Source organism: Peromyscus californicus, unplaced genomic scaffold (genome assembly GCF_007827085.1).
Source record: "Peromyscus californicus insignis strain IS unplaced genomic scaffold, ASM782708v3 Scaffold_16__1_contigs__length_79575227, whole genome shotgun sequence".
Lineage (NCBI taxonomy): Eukaryota > Metazoa > Chordata > Mammalia > Rodentia > Cricetidae > Peromyscus > Peromyscus californicus.
Genome location: NW_026294458.1, coordinates 72,541,150 through 72,563,683, shown reverse-complemented (window position 1 = coordinate 72,563,683; position 22,534 = coordinate 72,541,150). Strand labels below are relative to the sequence as shown.

At 50.0% G+C, this 22,534-nt stretch overlaps 1 protein-coding gene across 3 annotated transcripts; it reads right to left on the bottom strand.

Moving 5' to 3' along the window:
* Positions 1–625: 625 nt before the first annotated feature.
* Ifngr2 (interferon gamma receptor 2) lies at positions 626–21,270 on the bottom strand. 3 transcript variants are annotated; one of them, XM_052741169.1, is made up of 7 exons: positions 21,101–21,270; positions 13,423–13,555; positions 7,843–8,033; positions 5,172–5,314; positions 3,638–3,800; positions 2,654–2,808; positions 626–1,239 (listed from the first exon to the last, which is right to left on the bottom strand). In XM_052741169.1, exons 1-7 carry the CDS (start codon positions 21,168–21,170, stop codon positions 1,105–1,107), a joined length of 990 nt encoding a protein of 329 aa, XP_052597129.1. In that variant the 5' UTR covers positions 21,171–21,270; the 3' UTR covers positions 626–1,104. The 3 variants fall into 3 exon arrangements, with proteins under 3 accessions (XP_052597129.1, XP_052597128.1, XP_052597130.1); XM_052741168.1 differs by having other exon boundaries at positions 7,843–8,036; positions 21,101–21,269; XM_052741170.1 differs by lacking the exons at positions 13,423–13,555; positions 21,101–21,270 and adding an exon at positions 11,235–11,366.
* Between the last annotated feature and the right edge of the window lie 1,264 nt (positions 21,271–22,534).

Here is a 22,534-nt window from a genome sequence, read left to right as displayed (position 1 = left end):
TCACGGAGGACCACATGGGCGCTGTGCCACCGTGTGTGGCAGAGGGGCCAGCTACACATTCTTCCCTAATTGTTAAATCATATGAATGGGTGGGTCTGAATTCGCCTTTGGGAAGCCAAGCAAGAGCGGCCATCAGCTTGTGCGTGCTTGTGGGTGACATGGTTGGTGGCCGTCTGTCTCCCTTTACTGGGTCAACACACTGTGACTCATTTGTGACTCACATGCTGATGGCATCTCTGGAAATACCCCTCATGACTTTGAAGACTTCGGTGACAACAGTAGGAACTTCTTTCTGGTGGAGGTCTCTTGAGGACTCAGCAGCTCTACTGAATGTTACTTAAGAAAACCCAAGTTTTAGAAACAACTGGTCTTGGTTTTTTGTCTTGTTTTGATGGAGGGTCTCTCTACATAGCCCTGGCTTCCTGGAACTTATGTAGATCAGAGTGGCCTCGAACTCACAGAGATCCGCCTGCCTCTGCCTCCCCAGTGCTGGGATAAAAGGCGTGCGCCACCACCGCGCCTGGCTAAAACTTCTCAAAAGTCAATACTTTGTAGAAAAATGGCCAAAGTAAGGAAGGTAAAGCGGGCGAAGGGTGAAGAAGAAAAACTCACAGACGTTTTAAAGTTCAGTATACAATCCTTTATTTCTAGCTTTAAAAAACCTGACTTAAATTATCACGGCACTATTTACAGGATTAATCACTGCTATGTGTGAGGTGCAGGGGTGGACCATGTCCATGCTAGGCAAACACTAAGCCATCACACTGGACATGAAGGAGACATGACGGGACCCTCTTTGTGACAGGCTGGGATGGCCGGGACAACCATTCCCAAAGTGAAGGGAGGGCCCCAGTCTCTCGCCACCAGGGCAGCTAACAGTAAGTGATCATATGCCTTTTTAGTGTTAAGAGAAACCCTTTTTTTTCCCTGAGATATTTTTCTGTGGAATCCTTTTAGATACTTGTATGATCCAGAAAACTCATAAAAAATAAACAATACACCGTCTTCCCCAGGCCTTTCGGCCTCCCTGAGGCAGAAGTCCTTGGGGCATTGGTGGTCCCTGCAGAGTCCAGGCAGAATGGCCTCATCATCGTCCTCCCTGGCTCATAGTGTTTGGAGCACATCATCTTGCTCCTTTTCTGGAGAGGAAATGATTGACACAGAGTCCCAGGCATCATCCTTTGGGAAACTGTCCTTGTCCAAGGCTTCTAAGATGGGTTGATCTGGGTCCTTTAGATACTAGGAAAGGTTAGAAGGCAAACAGTTATACACGGTTCCACACGCCAGGTCTCCAGGTCTCTCCTTGTCATTGGAAACGTCATGTTATATTCAGGTACAACTTTGTCGACTAATGAAGTAATAGCATCAATGACAATACTCTGTTGTTACTACAGTGATGCCGGCACATGGGAAACACATACTCTGCCGCTGGCACATGCCCGGCCCTGATTTCCAGCATGCGCCTGTCTCTGGCCCTCATCTCAGTAATACCTGTAACACGGCTCTAGAGGCAGGCCTGGGGTGGAGCCCCATGCAAGAGTACTTGTCTAGCAAGTACAAGGGGCTGGGTTCCATCCCCAGAATTGTTAAAAACCAAAACCAAATCAAGCAACCTGAGACTTAAGGGTCAACCATGTTCATCTGATATAAGCTGTGAAGGGCAGGACTCAGAAAAAGTAGGACTCCCGGCTGTCCTCAGTGTACACTTTGTGGATTGTGAACTTTAAAATATTTAAGAAATGTAACATTTGATGGTAAGGGTGCTTGCTGCCTAGCCAAACCGGCTGCCTTTGATTCCTGGGACCCCAAGATGAAAGGAGAGAACTGGCTCCTGAAGGTTGTCCTCTGCCTTCCACACACAGCACGCACCCCCACCCACCCACTAAAATAAAAGAAGTAACCTTCAGCTTTCATTCAGCTGTGATGGGGTAAAGCAGGGAACGTCCCTAAGGACTGCTATAGCCCCTCCTCCCGCTTGCCCACAGCCCTGGGGTACGCTGGGGTGGGGTGTGGGTCCTCACAGGAAGAGAGGTCCCAGAGCCCGGAACTTCCCCTTTTGTCCTTGGCTGTACCCAGGCTCTGCCTGCAGCGCTTAGAAGTGCTGAAAGAGAGACTTCGAATGCTAACGGCCAACAGAAAAGAGGAACAGGAGTCACGCGCATGCGTGAAACCAGACACGGAAGTGAAACCATTCTCTGTTCTCATGTAACACCAGCGACCTTGGGCAATTTTTCACACTTTCCCAAGCAAGTGCATCAAAACCTTAGATTCCTGTCTCAGAGAAAGGGCTGTGGTAAACCCAGACTCAGCTCCTCTGAGGGTTGTACCCAAGAGGCAGGATGAGCCCAGTAAAACCCCAGGGGTCATAAGGACCTGTTATTCTCTGACGGTGTCAAAACCAGGGAGCCCTTAAACCCATCACCACGGGTGCCACGTGTTTGCACAGACTCCGATGTTATCCAACATTCATTTTACTGCTCTTTAGTCTGTGTGAATGTATGTGTGTGGTCAGCTCTCTCCTACCCTGTGGGTGCTGGGATCACAGGTGTGTGCCACCCTGCCCAGCTTTTAGCTATACCATTTGAAACTACAGTGTCTGCTCTTGGGCACCAGAGCCCTGCTGGGTCACTTGCTTACGCATCTGCTCACTGACCTCCTTTATCTGTTCCGGGATGTTTGGTGGAGCTTGAAACCAGTATTTCGCCCGGCTTTGGTATTTGCGGAACAGGAAGCGGCAGGCCCCTGTCAGCGCCAGCAGCAATGAAAAGATCCCCATGGAGATCAGGATGGCACACAGACTGGTGGAGGCTAAAAAAAAAAAAAGACATAACAGTAAGCAAGACACAAATGGCGGTCCATGTTTCATCCACCACTGCTTGACCACATTTGTGTCCCAGGAAAACCGACAGGCCTCTCTCCCACCCTCGCCTTGTGCACTTAAATTAATAATTTGGATCTGAAAACGTGAAATCTGAAAAATTCTCTCCCAAAATGAAAAACTGCCCTGTCATGATCCCACAAGGGGAAAGTCCCACATCCGCATTCGTGTGATGGGTCACAGTTCGGGGACCAGTGCACTTGGGGCAGTGAGAAGGTTCAGCAAGGAAAGGCCCTTGTCCCTAAGCCTGACAGACCTCAGTGTGACCCTGGAGACCCATGTGGTGACAGGAGAGCTGTCCTCTGACCGCCACTCAACTGCGCGCGCATGCACACACACACAGAGAAAGAGTAAATAATAATGCCATAAAAAATTCCCAAACATCAATATACTAAAAATATTATATAAAACCCCCTTCAGGCTATTTGTATTATGTATCTATAAAACATAAGGGAACATTTTGTGTTCAGACTTGAGACTCATCCCTAAGACACCTTGTTATGCTTATGCAAATATACTAGAATCTGAAACAAGAGAACGTCAAATCTGACATACTTCTGGTCCCAGGTGGTGTGGAGGCTACTCAGCCTAGTCATGGCAGCCCCTTGCTGCTACAGACCTCAACATGATCAGACTTCCAGGGAAGCACTTCGGGGTCTCTCTGCTCCTACCACCTGCCACCCCACAGCACGCCCGTCTTCACTATTTTGGGAGAAGCTTCTTTGCAACACATAACGGATGAATGAAGGTAAGTCTTACCCTCCGCTGCTGTTTCATGGCAAGATACGTTGCTTAACGAAAGCCCAGGTCGACAGATATTTTTCTCTCTCACAATCAGCTGTGCCTCGGTTTGTAAACAGTATACTCTCAACGGCTTCAAATTATCCAATACAATGGAGTTCTTCTTGAAAGGACCTCTCACCTGGGTAGACAGCACCAGCCACACAGGTGAGCCAGCCAGCCAGGGCCAAGTGGCTTTTAGCTTTCCTAGTGCCTCCTCAAATCCACGGCGAGCACAAACAAATGGTAACAACATTACAGGGCTGTGAGCGCTCATAGCCTCGTGCAGCAACCGGAACTTAACAAATTCTAATTTCTAGTTTAAGAATTTCTCCTATAAAATTAATACATTGGGCTGGGGAGATGGTTCAGTGGGCAGTGTTCACTGTGTAATCAATCACAAGGAGCTGAGTTCAGATCATAGCAGCCATGTAAAAATCAGGCATGTTGACTCTTTGCCGTATCCCCAGAATTGGGGGAGCAGAGACAGGTGGATCCTTGGAGCCCAGTGGCTGAATGGGGAACTCCAGGTGCAGAGAGAGACCCTGCCTCAAAAATAAATAAGGTGGAGAGCAACGGAGGAGGTCACCTGACATTGACTTCTGTCCTCGACACACACAAGCGTGGATGTGTGTACCTGTGCACATGCACACGTGTACATATACCTCACACACAGACAATAAACACCTGGGTCTTGGGTCAGAAAACAGAGAAAAACATCTTCCTTTAATTTTAGTTTTTCCTTTAATTCCCAAATGGCTTCTGATGAAACTTGCTGATCCCTTTATAGTTTTGGTCAAAGTGACTGTAGGTATTTATGTCCTCGGGAGATAGCTGGACCCAATGTTCTCAGGCTGACAAGGTCCCTTGGATCTGATGTCCCTGTCAGCCTTCCTGCTGACCACATCTGTCTCTCGGCTTAAATCGAACAAAGCGCCTGTGATGTCCCGTGTGTGTGCCCTCTCATACTTGGAAGTATTAATCCCTGGGGGTTTCAGGCGATCTCCACCTAGTCATGTGTGGCCTTTTCACAAACCATTCAGACCATTTCCACGGCACTGCAGATCATGTAGTCCACATCAAAAGTGGTCCCATCAAAGGGAAAGAAAGGCCGATGCCAGGGAGGCTTGTCCTGGGGGTGCTCCCATGTTTTTTTGTGGCCTGATCGTAACTGCGGTGATACCACAGATCTATGGCCGTCCGCAAGGCCTAACTAAACGGTTTGAAGGGCAACAGGTCCCCATACCTCCTCAAAGCCCAGATACCACAAACCCACCATAGGCAAGGAACCAGCAAAGGCTACACATGGAAGCAGACAACAGCAGTGGACGGCACCAAAGGCTGTCAGACCCTCCCAGGACAGCAAGGCTAGCACGGAGAGTAAGCCGGGCTCAGGGCTCAAGCTCCAGGAGACTCGGGGACCCTGGTCTCCTGTGTCACGTGGAAAGCCTTTCTTCTGAGTCGGAAACGCTAAAGAAAAGAAACCCCAAACAAAGAAGAGAAGTATTCTTGCCTGCTGGGCCCCTGCTTTTTCCCAGTAACGGACGCGATACTCAAACACTGCCTCCCTCGCCACATCGAAGGGAGGGGAGAAGTGGAGGGTGAGGGAGCCTTTTCCTGGGGTCACTGAGATGTTTTTCGGAGGCCCAACAGTAACTGAAATAGAATTACAAACAAACAAAAAACTCATGAATGACATAGAGACACTCAATATACACACCCATATACACTGTGTATACGCACACTGTCTATAGTCTGCCCGACATACTTCTACATGATTGTGTGCTCACACATTTAGACCTACGTAAGCAATGGGCTGCACTCAGATGCCTGCTTTGAATGTGCTGTTTGCTGAGAAGCCCATATCCAAGTGGAAGGGAAGCCCTGCAGATCCCACATGTGGCCCCAAACCACATGTGGCGGGTGCAGGATTCACCCCTGCCAAAAGGCCCTCTGAGCTGCTTTCCGTTAGAACTACATGGACGTTGTTTCCCAATTCCCACCAGGGAGGGACATGCCTAGTTACAAGAGTCTGCACACAGCACGTCTCAGGGAAAGGGCCTTGCACAAGGCATTCAAGCCTGTGCAGCTGAGATGCTGTTTCTCAGTTGGAGGTCACGTGACAGCAAGCAAAGCTTCCAGAATCATGGCTGGCATCAGAATCCCAGAGAAACAGGACATAAAGTTAAGACAGAGGTCAAGTTTTTATTCAGGGTGGGAAAAGATGTGTAAGATTTGAAATTTGCAGAGTAATTAGTGGATCTGGAAAGCATAAAATTAAGTGAGGGACCCAAACTCAGAAAGAAAAAAAAAATGCATGTTCTCCCTCACATTAGGATCCTAGTCTATAGTGTTCATGTGTATGTAAGTAAACAGGATTAAGTGTGGTTGTAATATAACACTTACTCTATCATTCAGGTTTTCTTTCATTGTTGTTTTTTGAGATAGGGTCTCTGTGTGGCTTTAGCTGTCCTGGAACTCACTGTGTAGTCGAGGCTGGCCTTGAACCCACAGAGATCTGCCTGTCTCGGCCTCCCAAGTGATGGGATTAAAGGTGTGTGCCACCCTTATCCCCAGATCATTTTTTAATAAGCTGACATTTTAATGGTTCTGGATTATTGTGAGGATTTTTTATTTAGTTAGTTAAATTTATTTGCTTAGTTTAATTTTAAAATTTCTATTACATTTTGCGTTGTAATGATGGTAACAATAAAACCTGCCATGCTAACTAGGATCTCACCTCTTAAAAAATAAAAAATAAAAACCTAGCCCAGCCAGGCCGTGGTGGTGCATGCCTTTGATCCCGGCACTCAAAAGGCAGAGGCAGGTGGATCTCTGTGAGTTTGAGACAGTTCCAGGACAGCTAGGACTGTTACACAGAGAATTCTGTCTCGAAAACCAAAAAACAAACAAACAAACAAAACCCCAACCTAGCCCAAATAAATAACTATAACTGTTTAATACAGCATCAACTATCTAGACAGTGGTTACATATCTAATTGTCTTATAATGGATTTCGTGTATGTGCGTGTGCATGCGTGTGCGTGTGTGTGTGTGTGTGTGTGTGTGGTGTGTGTGTGGTGTGCATGTTGTGTGTATGTGCGTGTGGTGTGTATGGTGTGTGTGTTGTGTGTATGTGCGTGTGGTGTGTATGGTGTGTGTGGTGTGTGGAAGCAGGAGGCTGATATCAGGACTTATGCTTGATCACTCTTACCCCTCTTCACTGTTAGCCACCTTCCTTTGGGGACCCCTCCTGGAGATCCCACCTCCACCTTTAGGGGCTGGAATTACAGGCAGGGGCACCCATACTCTTGGTAACTGTGTAGGTTTCTCGGGATCCGAACTTCGGTCTTCACGCTTGTGTGGCAAGAGCTTTAACCACTGAGCCATCCCCCTAGTTGCTTGGATTTATTTGTCAAGACACAAGTGTGTGTGAACCAACCACAGACCGAGGAAGCGTCTGGCGTGGCTGAACTGTGACAGACACAGCACCTGAGGTTTGCTTCCTGAGTACCCAAGACGCACTGCTTCATCCTGCAGTTCAACGTTCACAGAAAACCTCACGTGACAGGCACTGTTGGAGTTTGAGTGAAAAATCTTCCTATCATACGATCAGTTGTGCTGGATCAGGAAGGGTGACTAGGATCTGACACACCAGTGTCTCACCCAGCACACAGGTGGGTGCCCTCTCGGTAACATGGGTGGGGACTGTGGTTCAGTAGGCCAGAACAGTTCAGCACGCATCAGGCCCCGCTCTCCAGAACCGCAGCAAAGCAAACAAAAAAGGGGTGTAACCGTCTTCCAGGAAAACAGTATTTACGGTAACAAGGGAGCAGGTCAAATTTGGAGCCTGGTGTGGCCAATCCCATCCCTTTAGTGTCAGACTCTGGGGTCAGTCTCTCACAACCCTCCCTCCCCGTTTGTCTTTGGCTTGTTTAGGATGAGGGCCAAGACCTGGGGCGTGTAAAGAAAGCCTGGGCATTGTAGAGCATTATCTTTTTAAAGATGTATTTATTTTATTTATCTCTGTGTGGTATGTGGGTGCCCAAGAAGGCAGAAAAGGGTATTTGATGTCCTGGAGCTGGAGTTGAAGCTCTCCAGTGGGGGTGCTAGAAACCGAACCTGGTTCTGTGCAAGAGCGGTCTCCCTAGCGCCTGTGAAGCTTTCTGCCCGAGTTCTCTTACCATTACAGTAGCGTTGAAACTTAGTCGAGGTGACCCAGTCGGAAGTGCGCTCCCCTTGCCTGGCTCGAACTCGCAAGAGAACACTGTATAAGCCTGGGAAACCCTTCAATCGGCCACCTCCTGTGAAGTCACACTTGGTCACTGTGATGTCCGTACAATTCACCCCTTTGAACGTGTTCCAAGAACCTGTACTGCTAGGAAAGAAAACAAGATTTCAATTCACTATTCTCCAGAAATACTATTTCCTACAGAAAAGCTGCAATCACTTCTCCTTTTGGCAAAGGTCAAGTACAAAAACTCTTTGCTAAGAATTAATTCATATGCCATACCTGTTTCGATGTATTCAACACGATGTTTTTGGACAGCCAACTACTATTATACCAATTTTAAAATATGTTGCTACCCCTCCCCTGGCTCCCCCCCCCCCCCAAAAAAAAAACCCCACCTGGCATCCTGTAGCAGGAATCTTAGAGAGTCTTATTAATAAAATCAAATCCGGGGCCAGTTATTGGGGTGAAATGCTGGAAGATCAGAGAGACAGAACAAGCCACAGCTAACCTCACCTGGCCGACTTCTCAGCTTGTCTTGTTTCCTCAGACTGGAAGCTTCTGTGTCCTCATATCCGAATGGCTCTCAGCTGAACTGTGCTGCTAGAAGCCTGAAAGCTTAACCAGCCAAATGCTTCTAGTTTCTGGCCTTATATACCTTTCTGATTTCTACCACCACTCCCTGGGATTAAAGGCTCACTTTCTGGGATTAAAGGCGTGAGTCACCATGCTTGGCTATATCCTTGAACAGATGGATTTCTGCCTCTGGAATGCTAGGATTAAAGGCGTGTGCTACCACTGCCTGTCCTCTATGTTTAATATTGTGGCTGTTCTGTCTCTGACCCCAGATAAGTTTATTAGGGTGCACAATATTTCAGGGAACACAATACCACCACATTATCCATTGATAGGAATTCTCCATTTTCCCTCAACCTGGTGCCCCAGTCACAGGCAACAACGGATGTACTCTCTGTCTCAACGGGTCCCTCTCATTCTGAATGGAACCATACCACTCGGACACCTATGACAGGCCCATTCATGCTACAGAATGTATCAATTCTTTTTTAAAATTTTTTGTGTTTTATTTTTATGTGAATGCATATGTGCCTTTGAGTGTTCATGTACCCCACCTGCATCCATCCAGGAGCCCAAGGAAGGCAGGAGAGGGCACTGGGTCCCCTGGAACTGGAGTTACATACAGCCACTTGGGTGCTGGGCAAACGAACGTATGCACTCTTAACCATGAGTTCTGTGCGCGTTACATTTATTTGTGTGTGTGTGCACCACAGCACACAGGTGGAAGTCGAGGACAACGTGTGTGGAAGTTCTCTATGCCACTGTGTGGGTTCCAGGGACTGAACCCCGGTCCTCAGGCTTGGCAGCAAGTTCTCTCTCCCTCACTCTCTCCCTGGTCCCATCGATCAGTTCTTTCTTTCTTCCTCCGTCCCCAGACTCCCACTGGAGCCTGCTATGACGGCGCTCACCAGGGATCCTAGTTTTCTAGTGACCATGACACATGGATTATATCAGCCTGGATTACACGATGAGTTTCAGACCAGTCTGCAACACACAGGAGACCCTTTCTCCGTAACTAGGAAGGGGGAGGAAGAAACAAGGAAAAAAGGAAGAAAAAAGGATCCCTTTGTATGGGGGGAGCACACTTCGTCTACACGTTCATCAGCGGGCAGACATGTTGTTGTCTATACGTCTGTCATTTTGAAATGGGTGACCAGGGTGCCCAAGGGAGCTTCTCATCACACACACACAGTACCTAATCCCAGGGTCTCCAAGCGGAGGAAGAGATCGTGAACAGCAGGCATCCCCGCCCAGAATGAGTACTTTCTTAAGGACTTCTAACCCCCATTCTGCCAACCCCATTCTGCCAGCTGTTGAACTTGAAGGAAAAGGCCCTACATCTCAAAGGACTCACTCCCTGATTCCTCAGGGAACTGAGTACTCCTGCTCTGTCATCCCCCCCCCACCCTCCCCCCAGCTCCCGGACTGTCTTCCAACCTTGCCTCTATCTCAGAACAACATTTTAAAAATGTCTCTCAGAAAAGAGACTTATGGGGGAATAGGAGTTCTGAGGGAAGGATTCCCTTTCCACGCGGAAGGTAAAAATAAGGTGATTTTGTTTCATTTAAATGAACAATGAAATGAACACACCTCAAGTGCACTGTTCACCACCGGACCCCACTACATCAGTCCGTCTAAGCTTTATTAATTAGACGAGGCATCCTGGCTCTCCTGCACTGACTCATTTCGTACTTCTGTTTCAGAAATGACCTAACTTTTTGTGTGTGATGGTTAATTTTAGCTGCCAACTTGACACAGTCTAGACTTTCCTGGGCAGAGTCTCAGTGGGGGCACGTGACTGTGTGTGACGGTCCAGCACACTGTGGGCGGCCCTGCTCCCGGAGTTGGGGTCCTGGTGAGTCTGTGTCACGGGGAGCCATGAGATGAGCACTAACAGTGGGCATTCATTCCTCTGATGGATGTGATGTGGGTGTGACGTGAGCCGCTCCCGGCTGTGACAGACAGTGTCTGAACTACAGCAAACCCATGCTCCCCTGTGGCTTTCCTCAGGGCGTTTTATCACAGCAACAAAAATAAAACCGGGGTAGCATCAACCCCTGGGCCTTACGCAAGTCAAACATATATCCCACCAGAGCCCACAGCCCAGAAGATATGCATTTGCTCTTTATTTGATTGACTTACTCTCTTGAGACACAGTGTTGCTGTGAAACCCGGGCTGACTTTGAGTTTGCAATGCATCTGCTCCCCAGTGTGAGCATTGCCGTTAACTGTCGCCACGCCTGGCTAGAAAACTCGTTTTTTAATTATTATTTAAAATCTTACATGTATTTACTTATTTGTGTGTGTGTGTGTGTGTGTGTGTGTGTGTGTATGCACATGTGACAGTGTGTGTATGTGTGTGTGTGTGTGTGTGTGTGTGTGTGTGTGGTCAGAAGACACCTGCAGTAGTCTAAGTGGGGATTGAACCTGGCAGCAAGTGTTTGCCATCTGAACCACTTTGCTAGCCCCTAGAAAATCTTTTTTCTAAAGCAACAGTCAGACAGATTCCCTGTAGCAAATTCTAGTTTCTCCCCAACCCCGACCCCCCAGACAAGGTTTCTCTGTGCAGCTCTGTGCAGTTTCTCAGTGTCCTGGAACTCACTCTGTAGACCAGGCTGGTCTTGAACTCACAGAGATCCGCCTGCCTCCTGAGCACTGGGGTTAAATGCGTGCGCCACCACTGCCCTGCTCAAATTCTCATTTCTTGACACAGTTTCTCAGTCTCCTTATCTTGAAGAGAAGAGTCAGGCCAGCGGACGGCGGACTCACTGGGGGAAGGCGCTTGCTGCCAAGCCTGTTAGGTTGAGTCCAATCCCCAGGATCCACGGGGTGGACGAAGAGAACTCTGGCAAGCTGTCCTCTGACTCACACATGGGTTGTGGCATCCGTGCCTCCTCAGTGCACACCAAAAGTAAATAATAAGAAATCTGTGTTTATATGTGTACACACATACACACACACACACACACACACACACACACACACACACACACATTTCTTTTTCTTTTTTAAGAGAAGGCCCAACTACAGTATTTGCTTCCTGGAGTTATAGGGAAGACTGAGTAGGTATAAGAAAAGTACTCAAACAAGTACCCAGTGCTCAGTAAGCACCAAGCAAATGTTTTCGGGACCTCTTTCTACCACACAGGGCATCTCTGAGTCAGCACTCCTCAAATCTTTAACATCCACTCTTTTCCTTATTTCACACAAGGGGACACTCCTCCCTTGGTGAGCCCTCTCAGCTTTCAGGACTGAGGGCCGGAAGTGTTGTGATGGGAACCAGAAGTGCCTGTGGATGCTTCCTCCTGAGAAGACGCGGGGTCTGACTAAGGCTTGGCTATCCTTGTTTTCTCTCTGGCCCTCATCCCCAGGCTAGGTCTTAGGTTTGCATGTTCACTCTGCACGGAGAAGAGCAGGTTACGTCGATTCCCGCTCTCACATGTACTGCTAGAGCAATCAGAAGAAACGATGTCTTGAGAAAGCAGACTCTGTGAGTCTGGCAGCAAGCTGTGACCCGGCTTCCAGGACCACGAGGGGACAGCATGCTTCTTGTTGCTGTTGTTACAGTTTGTTTGGTTTTTTAAGATGAGACACTAAGGCCATACAGCCTGGACGCTGCTATCTGTGACCTACTATTTAACTTTAAAATCTCCCACAGTGTTTCCTGTAGATTAGGCTTTGCTACTGTGACTGTCCTAAAAGTGACCTATGCTTCTTTTACTAAAACCAACCTCAATCCCTGTTGAAAGGCTGTAAAACGTTTAGCAAAAAGAAAGGAAGGAAGGGGGCTGGGGAAATGGCCACCATTAAGCTGACAGCCCACAGGCCTAGGTTCAGACCCTGAGTACCCAAGTGAACCTGTAAACCCCCAGTGAAGTGGGTGAGAGAGATGGGCAGAGACACGGGCAGATCCCTGGCCAGCCAATCTAGCCGAATCAGAGAGCTCCAGGTTCAATGAGAGACTCTGCCTCAAACAAGTAAGGGAGAGCAGGACCAAGGAAGGTACTTGGACATACAACCTGGCCTCCATATGCCTACACACACACACATACTCCCACACGCACACATTCTCACATATGCATACACGCACACATTTTCACACACACATACACATGCATGTGTACACACACACAAACACACACACATATGCACATGAATGCACACACTCACATGCACACATTTTCACATACACACATACACATGCATGCATATACACACACACACACCACAAACAAACAAAAATCTAGAATCAAACAAGTTAATCTATAACCTGAAGCTCTTGGAAGCCTTTTTAGCAAAGTTCGGTATGCTGAGTACAGTGGCCAGTTACTCGGGAGGCTGAGGCAGGAGGATCTCTAGTTCCAGGACTACAAGAGCAAAACAAGAATGCTTGTCTCAAAACAAACAAGTAAACAGTGCCCAGTGACTTCACCTTGATCTCCAATTAGCTTCTAGGACAAAACCAAACCACCTCACTGCGCACACTCGCACACTCCTTGCATGCACAGTCCGTACGCTGTAAACCAAGCTGTGGCCGGCAGTGGAGAAACACAGAAAGGTGAGAGGCAGAACAAAGGGAGAGAACACTACATGATTCAAAACAGAAAACCAAGTGAGAAACCGAGAACTCATTGTAGTCTGCCGAATAAATTCCTCAGGAGGCTGAATTTGGACGTTGAGGTTTTAAACCTGAAAGCTGCCCCCTTTCCTTTCCTAGGCGGAAGTCAACTCTTACTGTGAATGGAACAAAGGGATTAACTTTCACCACTAAAGGAGGTTACCTGGCAGCCAGACTGACTTGAATGGGCCTCTGGTGGGGGGGAGGTCATGAGATCTCTGTCCAAGAGAAATACCTGCCACCCACAGGTCTCTTCACAGCCCTGCTGCCTCCACGGTTCCGGCTGCCCCCCCCCCCCCAGCAGGTCCCAGCAAGGATGCCCACAGAACATCTACTTACTATTTATACTCCACCTGGTAGACCACTGGTCTCGTGTCGTTGCTGGGGGGTGACGGCTCCCAACTGAGAATCTGCTCGTCATTGTACAGGTGAAGCTCCAGGTGCTGAGGGGCAGCAAGCTGGGGAACGGGGTCTTGAGAGGAATAGGGAATTCGGGGGATGGGGCGGATAGGGGGTGGGGGTGGGGCAGATGGGGATGGGGAGATGGGGCAGATGGGGAAGGGGGATGGGGTGAACAGGGAATGAGAGGGGGAATGGGCAAACAGGGAATGTGAGGGGGAGTGGCGGGGAGAGAAGGGGGAGATTTCAGAAGAGAAGGTTCAGTTACAAAACATTTCAGGGCATGTTATCAAAGCCACTTATTCAACACAGCTCTTGGCACAGTTCAGGAATGGGAGTGCCTGCTCTCCTGGCGCATCCTCGGGGTCTGATTGTGAGGATGCCACTACGGACAGGTGGGAGAAGGTTGAAGCCACACCTCCACCTGTGGGCTCCAGCTGCTAGAGCGGCTGGTGGGACCCAGCCTGGCTCCACCGGCATCTCAGATTTACCCTCTGTGACTGCCCTTGTCTCTGGGCGGCCCGAGTCTCCATTTTTCTACAAGAATAACCCTCACCCTAAGCAGTAATAGAACACCCCACAGAGCTGGAGTAAAGATCCTGTCAGGAAGGATCTAATTGGCCCAGGTAGGGTACCAAGATGACCCTGCATGTGTGTGGGGATGCAGACGCCCCAAATCAGACAGGCAGCTCCCAAAGGCACGTGACATCATCTGCTCCTCCAAGACCCTCAGCACTCATTACCGAGGGCCGGCATAGTGTGCTGAATACCAAGTTCCATACCACAGGTGAGGAAATGCACCGCCTCCCAGCTTTGAGAGCCACAACTGACAAAATAACGCATTCCCTCGATTTAACAGGGTCCCCCTCTCAGGGTGACCCGAAATAAACCAGTTCCAACCCATCCTGTCAGAAAGATACTCTGTAGGCGGGGCTAGAGACTGAGAACACTGGAACCTTCTCTCTAAAGAGACATCATGATAACACTTTCTCTGATCGAAAGATTAATGAGAAATATTCAGAAGGTGGAAAGAAAAACATGCTGCTCCAGAATTCAAAGCAGGAAATTCAAACCACATGTTTTCTGAAAGCTCTTCTGAGCGAGCCCAAAGAAGGATGCAGAGAGCCTCCAGCCCCGACCTCCCCACCCCACCCTTCCCCTGCGCCGTGGCATGCCATACCACCACCAGGCTGCAGCCGCCCGTCTATTCACAGGATGCCCGGTGCCTCCACCTCTGTGAGCTCCGGCTGCTCTCACCCTGGCTCTTCTTTCAACACTGCTGCCCATTCACATGGGGCCGCAGGAGAACCTGCACCAAAGTCAGACTGGCGAGGCAGTGTGGCAGAGGGCAGGCCCACTCCGCTCGCTGAGGCTGATTCTCAAACCGAGCAGATGGCCAGCGGTCTGCCTGCCCGGCGCCCATGAGCTGAGGGCTTGGCCCGCAGCCAGGCGCCCATCAAGGAATCTCAGAGACGCGCTTTTTTCCCTGCCTGCATGGGGGTTCTGTCGCTGCTGTAGCATATCACCTCAAAGCAAGAGCTTTCAACAACCCAGATGTCACCTACCATTTATCATTTTATCATATGTGTCATTTATCATCATTCTGGAGGTCAGAGGTGTGCAACAGACCCAGGATGGAGGTGGCGGCAGAGTCCTCCCTGTTCCTTCTGGAGATGCCAAGAGAAAAATCTGGTTCCTCCCTTTTTAGAGCGCTGGAAGCTATTTGCACTCTGGCTGGCAGCCCTTTCTCTGGTGGCGCTGGGCCAAGTCACTCTTGTGTCACCCGCCTCTCTGTTCTCTTTCCTGGCTCCTTCTTACATCTTCAAAGACCCCAAGTCTGTGTAGCTCAGAATCTAGGATCATCTCCCCACCTCGGGATCTTCTTCAGCTCATCCCTGAAATGCCCCTTTCGTCATATCAGGTCATGTATTCCCAAAGTCCGGGGATTCGTGCCTGGCCCTCTTTCAAACCACGTTATTCTGCCCGCCACACCTTCTCTTCACCATCTCTCACATCTTTGGAGGAACCAGAGGAATATTTCTCCTTCTCCTGGGACCCTATCTCCCAATCTAAATACCCATCTAAGAAAAGGAAGATCAAGGGACCCAAGTTAGAAAGAACTTTACCTAACATGGGAGAGCAAAGACATCCTGTTCTCGGGTCCAAAAGAAACTCAGGACAAATGGCTAACAGCAGTGTCTATTGGCATGCCAAAGCGTCTGCTGGCCTCCAGCCTCACCCAGTACCTGGGGCTCCCCTCAGCTCTTCTCACCCACTCCCTACCCTAAACTTCTCCAGCTCGTGGGCTCCCCGCCCCGCACCTCTCATCCCTGTAGAACCCGGCCATTTTGGCCATACGCCCTCCTGGACCTCTCTTCTCTCTCTCTCTCTCTCTCTCTCTCTCTCTCTCTCTCTCTCTCTCTCTCTCTCTTTCTCTCCTCACTTGGCTTTCCAAGGTATGGTTGAGGGGAAGGTTTTTGTTGCAGATATGAGGGAGAGTGCAGCCAGACACTCTGGAGGGCCCATCCTTGAACTCCATCCTCTCCACTCCAGCTCCCCTGCCCCCGGGAAACACTCAGCCCACCACTGTACTTGGGACCTAGTTCTGCTGTTCCCTCTCCAGCAGGCCTCCTCCTCCTGGTCTGCTCAGCCACTGCCTCAGCAGAGTGACCTCCTCCTGTAACAAGTCCAGAGCCGGGTGTGTGTGTGTGTGTGTGTGTGTGTGTGTGTGTGTGTGTGTGTGTGTGTGTGTGTAAACTTGCAAACCTGCCCTCAGCTCTTGCTGTGTTTTCCCCCCAAAGCTCAATTCACACCTGAGTCCTTCACACTGGGGAGGTCAGAAGCACAGACTTTAGGACTGGATAGCCTGGGCTCCTCCGCCATTGTCTTAGGCTGGCCTCCAACTCAGAGATCTGTGGGAGTGCTGGGATTAAAGGCTGAGCCAACCAGGCCCCGCTTCACAGCGCACTCTTACTACAGTTCTCCTGGGGAAGGAGTGAGTTCTTTTGACGCAAAGGTGTGTCCCACCAGTACGCTCCAAGATCTGTTCATTTGGCTGCTGGCAGCTGTCTGTCAGTCCCCCCTCAACACTAGAGCATGCACTTTGAAAAGGTGAGGTGTTGCTGGGCTTGGGGGTGTTTTCTCCCGGGCCCTGGAACAGCTGGCACAGACGTGTGAGTGAGCATTACATTCTTCCCTTTGGAACCCCACAAGGCCCAGACTCTCTTCCTTGCCTGCTTTGTGTTTGAGCCCATGGTTTGTCTCACCTCACAGGCCAGGGCGGGGGGTGACAATTCTGGGCTAGAGACTTCTCTGGAGGCTCCCAAAGACTTGTGTTAGTTCCTTTTGAGTCACTGTAACCGAACTACCTGACAGAATGTGGCTCATGGTTCCAGGGGATTTCACGCCATCCTAATGGGGAAGGCATGCGGAAAAGGCTGTCACTGGCAGCCAGATCCTGTGTGGTTGCATCCCCAACCTGGCTGACCTATTCTTAAGTATCTATGAAGTCTCAAGTGTCTGGAGCCCAGGCACATCACAGGGGTGGGGCAGGGAGGCAGGATGGAAGGACCTGTGGCCGAGGTGCAGAGGGCAGGCTCACGCAGACTACACCCTGCTTATCTCTTTATACCACAGTGCTCCGCTCCGTGACTCAGTGACTGCAGGCGCGTGGAGAAGGCAGGCAGAGTGGAGCTTTGCTCACCCTCCTAGGGTCTGGGAGCTTTACCAGGCAGGCGCTGCAGTGTCTTTGAAGCCCTGGCATCCACCCACGGGGACCATGTTGGTTTCCTATTGTTGCTGCAGCAAATGACCCACCGCCTTGGTGGCTTGAGACCAGAAACATTATCTTACAGTCCTGCGGGTCAGAGCGAGGCAGGTGTTTCAGGGGCAAAGGTCATGGTCCTAGGAGCCTCAAGTGGCAGAATCTGCTCCCTTACCTTGGCTAGATTCTGCTGAAACAGTCTCCCATGTGACACAGGACATAACCCAGACATGCCAAAATAGTGTCCCTGTTTTAAGATCACGTGTCTGGGGACCTGTCCCTTTTTATGTAACCTGACAGTCACAGGACACAGGCATCTTGGGGAAGAAGCATGCTGATGTGGCCGTGACGGGACAGAACCACTGAATATTGTGCCAGCCTGAGGCCACCTATCGATGGCCACTGCAAATATGTCTCAGGAACCAGCTCACTACCTCCATACCTATGGGGAACCAGGAACCAGCCTGTTCTTATAATCTTAAAAAAGACATCATTAATTAATTAATTAATTTGTTGGGGTGGGGGGAGAGGACTTGTGGAAGTCGGCTCTCCTGCTACCATGTAGGTCCTAGATATCACTGTCAAGTCACCAGGCTTGGCAGCAAGCAGCCATGTCCAAAACTTGACATCGTAAAATGGAAAATAATCACATCTTTAAAACAATGAGACTGCTGTCTGGTTTTGCCTTTCACTTTTTTTTTTTTTTAAAGATTTTATTTGTTGTTTTTACTTATGTGTATGTGAGTGTGCCTGTGAGTGGCTATGTGTATCCTGTGTTTGCAGGTGCCCATGGAGGGCACCAGATCCCCTGGAACTGGTGGCTGTGAATGGCCTGATGCGGGTGCTGGGAGCCGAACCCCATCCTCTGCAGGAGCTCTTATCGGCTGAGCCGTGTCTTCAGCCCGACTTTCACTTATGATCTTGGGTTTGCCTCTCACAATTCTATGGGAAGGAGTGTCATTCTTTATAAGGAAACCTGGGGTGAGGACTAACAGGATTCCGCGGCTCTAGGCAGGATTCCAGACGAGGCCCTCCATCCATCCATAAGCTTCCTTCTGTTCCCAGGATGCCTTTGTCAGCACCACGGAGAGCAAGAGCTATGGCCCTAAAATGAGAGCTACGGTTTGGGGCTGAGACGTCCCCCACAGGCTCACGCTTTGCGTCCGGGGTCTCCAGCATGGCATGCTATCACAGGGCTGGGTAGCCTGTAAGTGTAGGACCTGACTGGGAGTAGGTCAGCAGAGACCGATCTTTGAACATTAGATCCACACCCTGGTCTTGCCCTCTCTGCCTCTTGGTCAGCTTCACATGAATCATAACTAATGCCAATGATCTCACCTCCCACACCTGAAATGGGACAGGTAAAGAAACAGTCCTCAGCCTTAACCAGGAAGTTAATCTTTTTAGTAAATCCCCAATAGCAAGTTTTTTTGGTTTGTTTGTTGTTGTTTTGTTTTTTGTTTTTGTTATTTGCTTGCTTAGTTTTTTCTTTCCTCTTAGATCATTTGCCTCTTCCTGGGAGTAAAATACAAAGATTATCTACCTCAAAAGAACGGTTGAAAACAGAGAAAATGCACACAAAGCTTAGCAGCTTGTCTCAAGAAACGGGAGCTGGGATGATCAGTTATCCAGCTACAGACAGTTTCACCTGCAGAGACAGTGCCCAGACAGGAGACTCCTAATGCCCATTCCTTTCCAACGGCTTCTAGGTCATCTGGGACTTCCTGTCCTTGTCAGTGGTGTCTACGCTAACTACAAGTTTGGACATTTATTCCTTCAAGCTAGAAAACAATGGCAATGAAATCCTTACACTCCACAAGCACAACACACACACACACACACACACACACACACACACACACACACACACACACACACACACACGAGAGGCCAATCCAGAGTACAAGTGGAGGCCCTGATTCTTCAGTGTAGGTGATTAAGTAACTAAAGATGTTGTCCTTTTTTTTTTCTTCTCTGATCCATAGCAAAGAGCTGCCAATTAACAAAACCACAGAGAGTAATCACGGACAGTTTTGGGCCCAGTATTTTTATGCTACCCTTGAACCTACTGGAAGGGCTTGATATTATAAACTTTCCTTTCAAAGTCTTGTTTCTGGGGGCTAGAGAGATGGCTCAGCATTTAAGAGTCCTTGCTACTCTGTGGAGTCCCAGCATCGATGGAACAGCATGGGACTCTTCCCAGCACCTGCTGGCCACATGATCACTGTTAACTCTGCATTGTGACTAAAAAGTTCTGGGGAAGGTTTTTCTCTGTGTAGGCCTGACTGACCTGGAACTCAGTCTGTAGACCAAGCTAGTCTCAAACTCTCAAACTCAAGAGATCTGCCTGCCTCTGCCTCCTGGGTGCTGGGATTAAAGGTGCGAGCATCACTGCCCTTTTCTTTGCTTTTTGTTTAATATCCCAGTAAGGCTTTTGTTTTGTTTTGTTTTTTTCAAAAAAGCATGAAACTTTCAAATTGTTACTTGTTAAAAGAGTGGTACGAGAGTCTAGGAGATTTGCACAAAGGGATTTGCACCACTTCCAAGAGACCTAAGGATCCAGTTTGTTGTCAAGGAGCTACAGAGCAAAACTTTTGTGGAATAGAATAAAAGTTAATCATCAGAAAAACGGCCGCGCCCCACGATGTCAGTTGTAAAGTTTCTAACTATGTCTGTCAACCTCTGGACTCAGAGCAGGTGAATTACAAACAGTTCACAGACACCTTCTGCAGCCCTGAAACCAAGTACCACCACTTGTCTATCACCCAGATTGACAACCACGGGCTCTCTTCCAAAGGAGACCGAGGGAGGGGCAGACAGAGATTGCTCAAGGCAAATTCGGGGAACATCCCCCAGGGTTCAAACCATTTTTCCATGAGAAAAAGTTAACCGCGTAAGCAGGGTGCCTCCCTCTGTGAGAACCCCTGCCCCAGGGAGACAGGGAACTTAAGGGCCTTAGCTCGGGATGCTGACAGAAGGACCAAGCCCTCAGAGACACCTTCAAACGGAAGGGAACTTCCTAATTCATGAAATTATTTAACTAACTAAAGCACCACCACCACCAAAAAAACACAACAAAAAACAACAACAACAAAAACAAAAAACAAAAGCAGGGCTGGCTGGGGGTAGCCCAAGCTGGCCCAGAAACATAAGGACCCTCCTTTCTCATCCTCAGTTCTGCCGGTTTTTTTTTACAGGCGCGCACCATACACTCGCTGTAGACTCCAGCTACCTAAGCTTTGATACTCTGTCTGCATGGGAAAGAATCCAGCAAAACATAAACCAATACACAGAATGCTCTACGTCAGTGAGGTATTCTTTCATTGGTTTTGATTACCGAGTCATAAATATAGTCAAGGAAGTGACCGAAGTTAAGCCCAGGTAAAGGGCTGTCTAGGTGGAACGGGGCAGAGTTGGAATTCAAAGTCTGGCTCAGCGGATCCCCTGTCCTCAGACACTGGAGGGGACACGGGCATGTCTGCTCCTCATTTGTAAGACCCCGAGACACTGAGTACCAGGATTTTATAGGCCGCCCAAAGCAAACGCTGGTCCTTGCCCTTCAGCTGATGTCCCTGGCACCAAGCAGCCAACAAAGACGGAGACCTCCTCCGGCTTCCCAGCTCCAGGCCTGGAATTCCCCCGGTCCCCGCCACCCTCCCGGCAGCTCCCTCCAGCAGAATCCTCGGGGTCAGCCCACCCACCGCCCGATCGCGGGCCCCGGCAGATCGGGAACCGCTGCAGAACCCCCCACCCCCCACCCCCGGACCCTGCGCCGGCCGGGTGCAGGCTCTCTCCCGGCGGCACCCACGCGTGGACGCGACACCCTGGGAGACGGGGATCCGGGGCCGCGCTTACCTGGCTGGGGCGCAGCGGCGCCGAGGCCACCGAGCAGCAGCGACAGCAGCCACAGCGGCGGAGGCCGCATGGCCCGGGCGGCCCGGGACCGCGGGGGTGGACGCCGCTCAGAGCCGTACCGCGGCGGCCATGGCGAGCGCAGCGCCGCCTCTTCCCAGCCGGGCCGCAGAGCCGCCCCGCCCCGCCCGCGCCCCGCCCCCGCCCGGCCCGCGGGACTTTCCCCGGCGTTCCCGGGAACTACGGTCCGGGCAGCCCGCCACCCTGCCGCGGTGGCCCCGGCCGCACCCAGCCCAGCCGACCTCCAACCTCTGGGACCATCCTTCTGGAGAGACCCGGGGACACCCAAGCCCCACCCCACCTTCTGACTCCCGGCACCCAAAACTTGAGGAGCTGTCTGTCCATTTACTCTGTATTCTGTTCTCTTGAATGATCCAGCAGGACATGCTAAGCTTTGGACTCTTTCGAGCAGAGGGTTACTTAGGGGTATAGTAGAGAGAGAGGACCCGCTGGGACATGGTGTCACAGAGAAGGGGCAGGAAAGGTAGAGGAACTTGATTCATTGCTTAATACTCTGTGGGTTTTGGCCCTGTGTGGTTGTGAAGCGTAAGAGGAAGTGACCCCAGAGAGGGGCAGGCACAGGCTCCCAGCCTGAGCCCTTCTCAGGGGCAAGCCTGTTGGTAGAGAAGTTCGCACCGGCTCCATCCTCCTGCTCAGCCACAAGGAAGGGGCGACAAAAGGGGATGGATGGGTCGATGGAGACCGAGAGTCAAAGAAAAGGGTCCTCGGAATCCAGATCCTCTTTAAGAGCAGCAACTGCGGGTAACCCCCAAGCCTCTCTATTCCCTTTGTGGTTTTTTGAGATAAGGTCTCAGGTAGCCCTGGTTGACTTTAAACGGGCTGTACGTTAGTCATGGGCCCACAGACCCTCCTTGTGTCCTCACATAACTCTTGACGTTGGCCTGTGCACTGGCTGGTTTTGTATATCAAAAGCTAGAGTCATCAGAGAGAAAGGATCCTCAGTTGAGCAAATGCCTCCATGAAATCCAGCTGTAGAGTATTTTCTCAATTAGTGATCCATGGGGGAGGGCCCAGCCCATGGTGCGTGGTGCTATCCCTGGGCTGGTGGTCCTGGGTTCTACAAGAAATCAGGCTGAGCCCGCCAGGGGAAGCAAACCAGTAAGCAGCACCCCTCCATGGCCTCTGTATCAGCTCCTGCCTCCAGGTTCCTGCCCTGCATGAGTTCTTGTCCTGACTTACTTTGGTGATACAGCAATGTGGAGTGTTTATTCAGTAAGCTGAATAAACTCTTTCCTCCCCAACTTGCTTTTTGGTCGTGGTGTTTCGGCATAGCAATAGAAACCTAAGACAACCTGTTATAAAGATACAGGATGAAATATCTAGCAAGAATGTGAACTATGCCTTGAGTATTTCAAG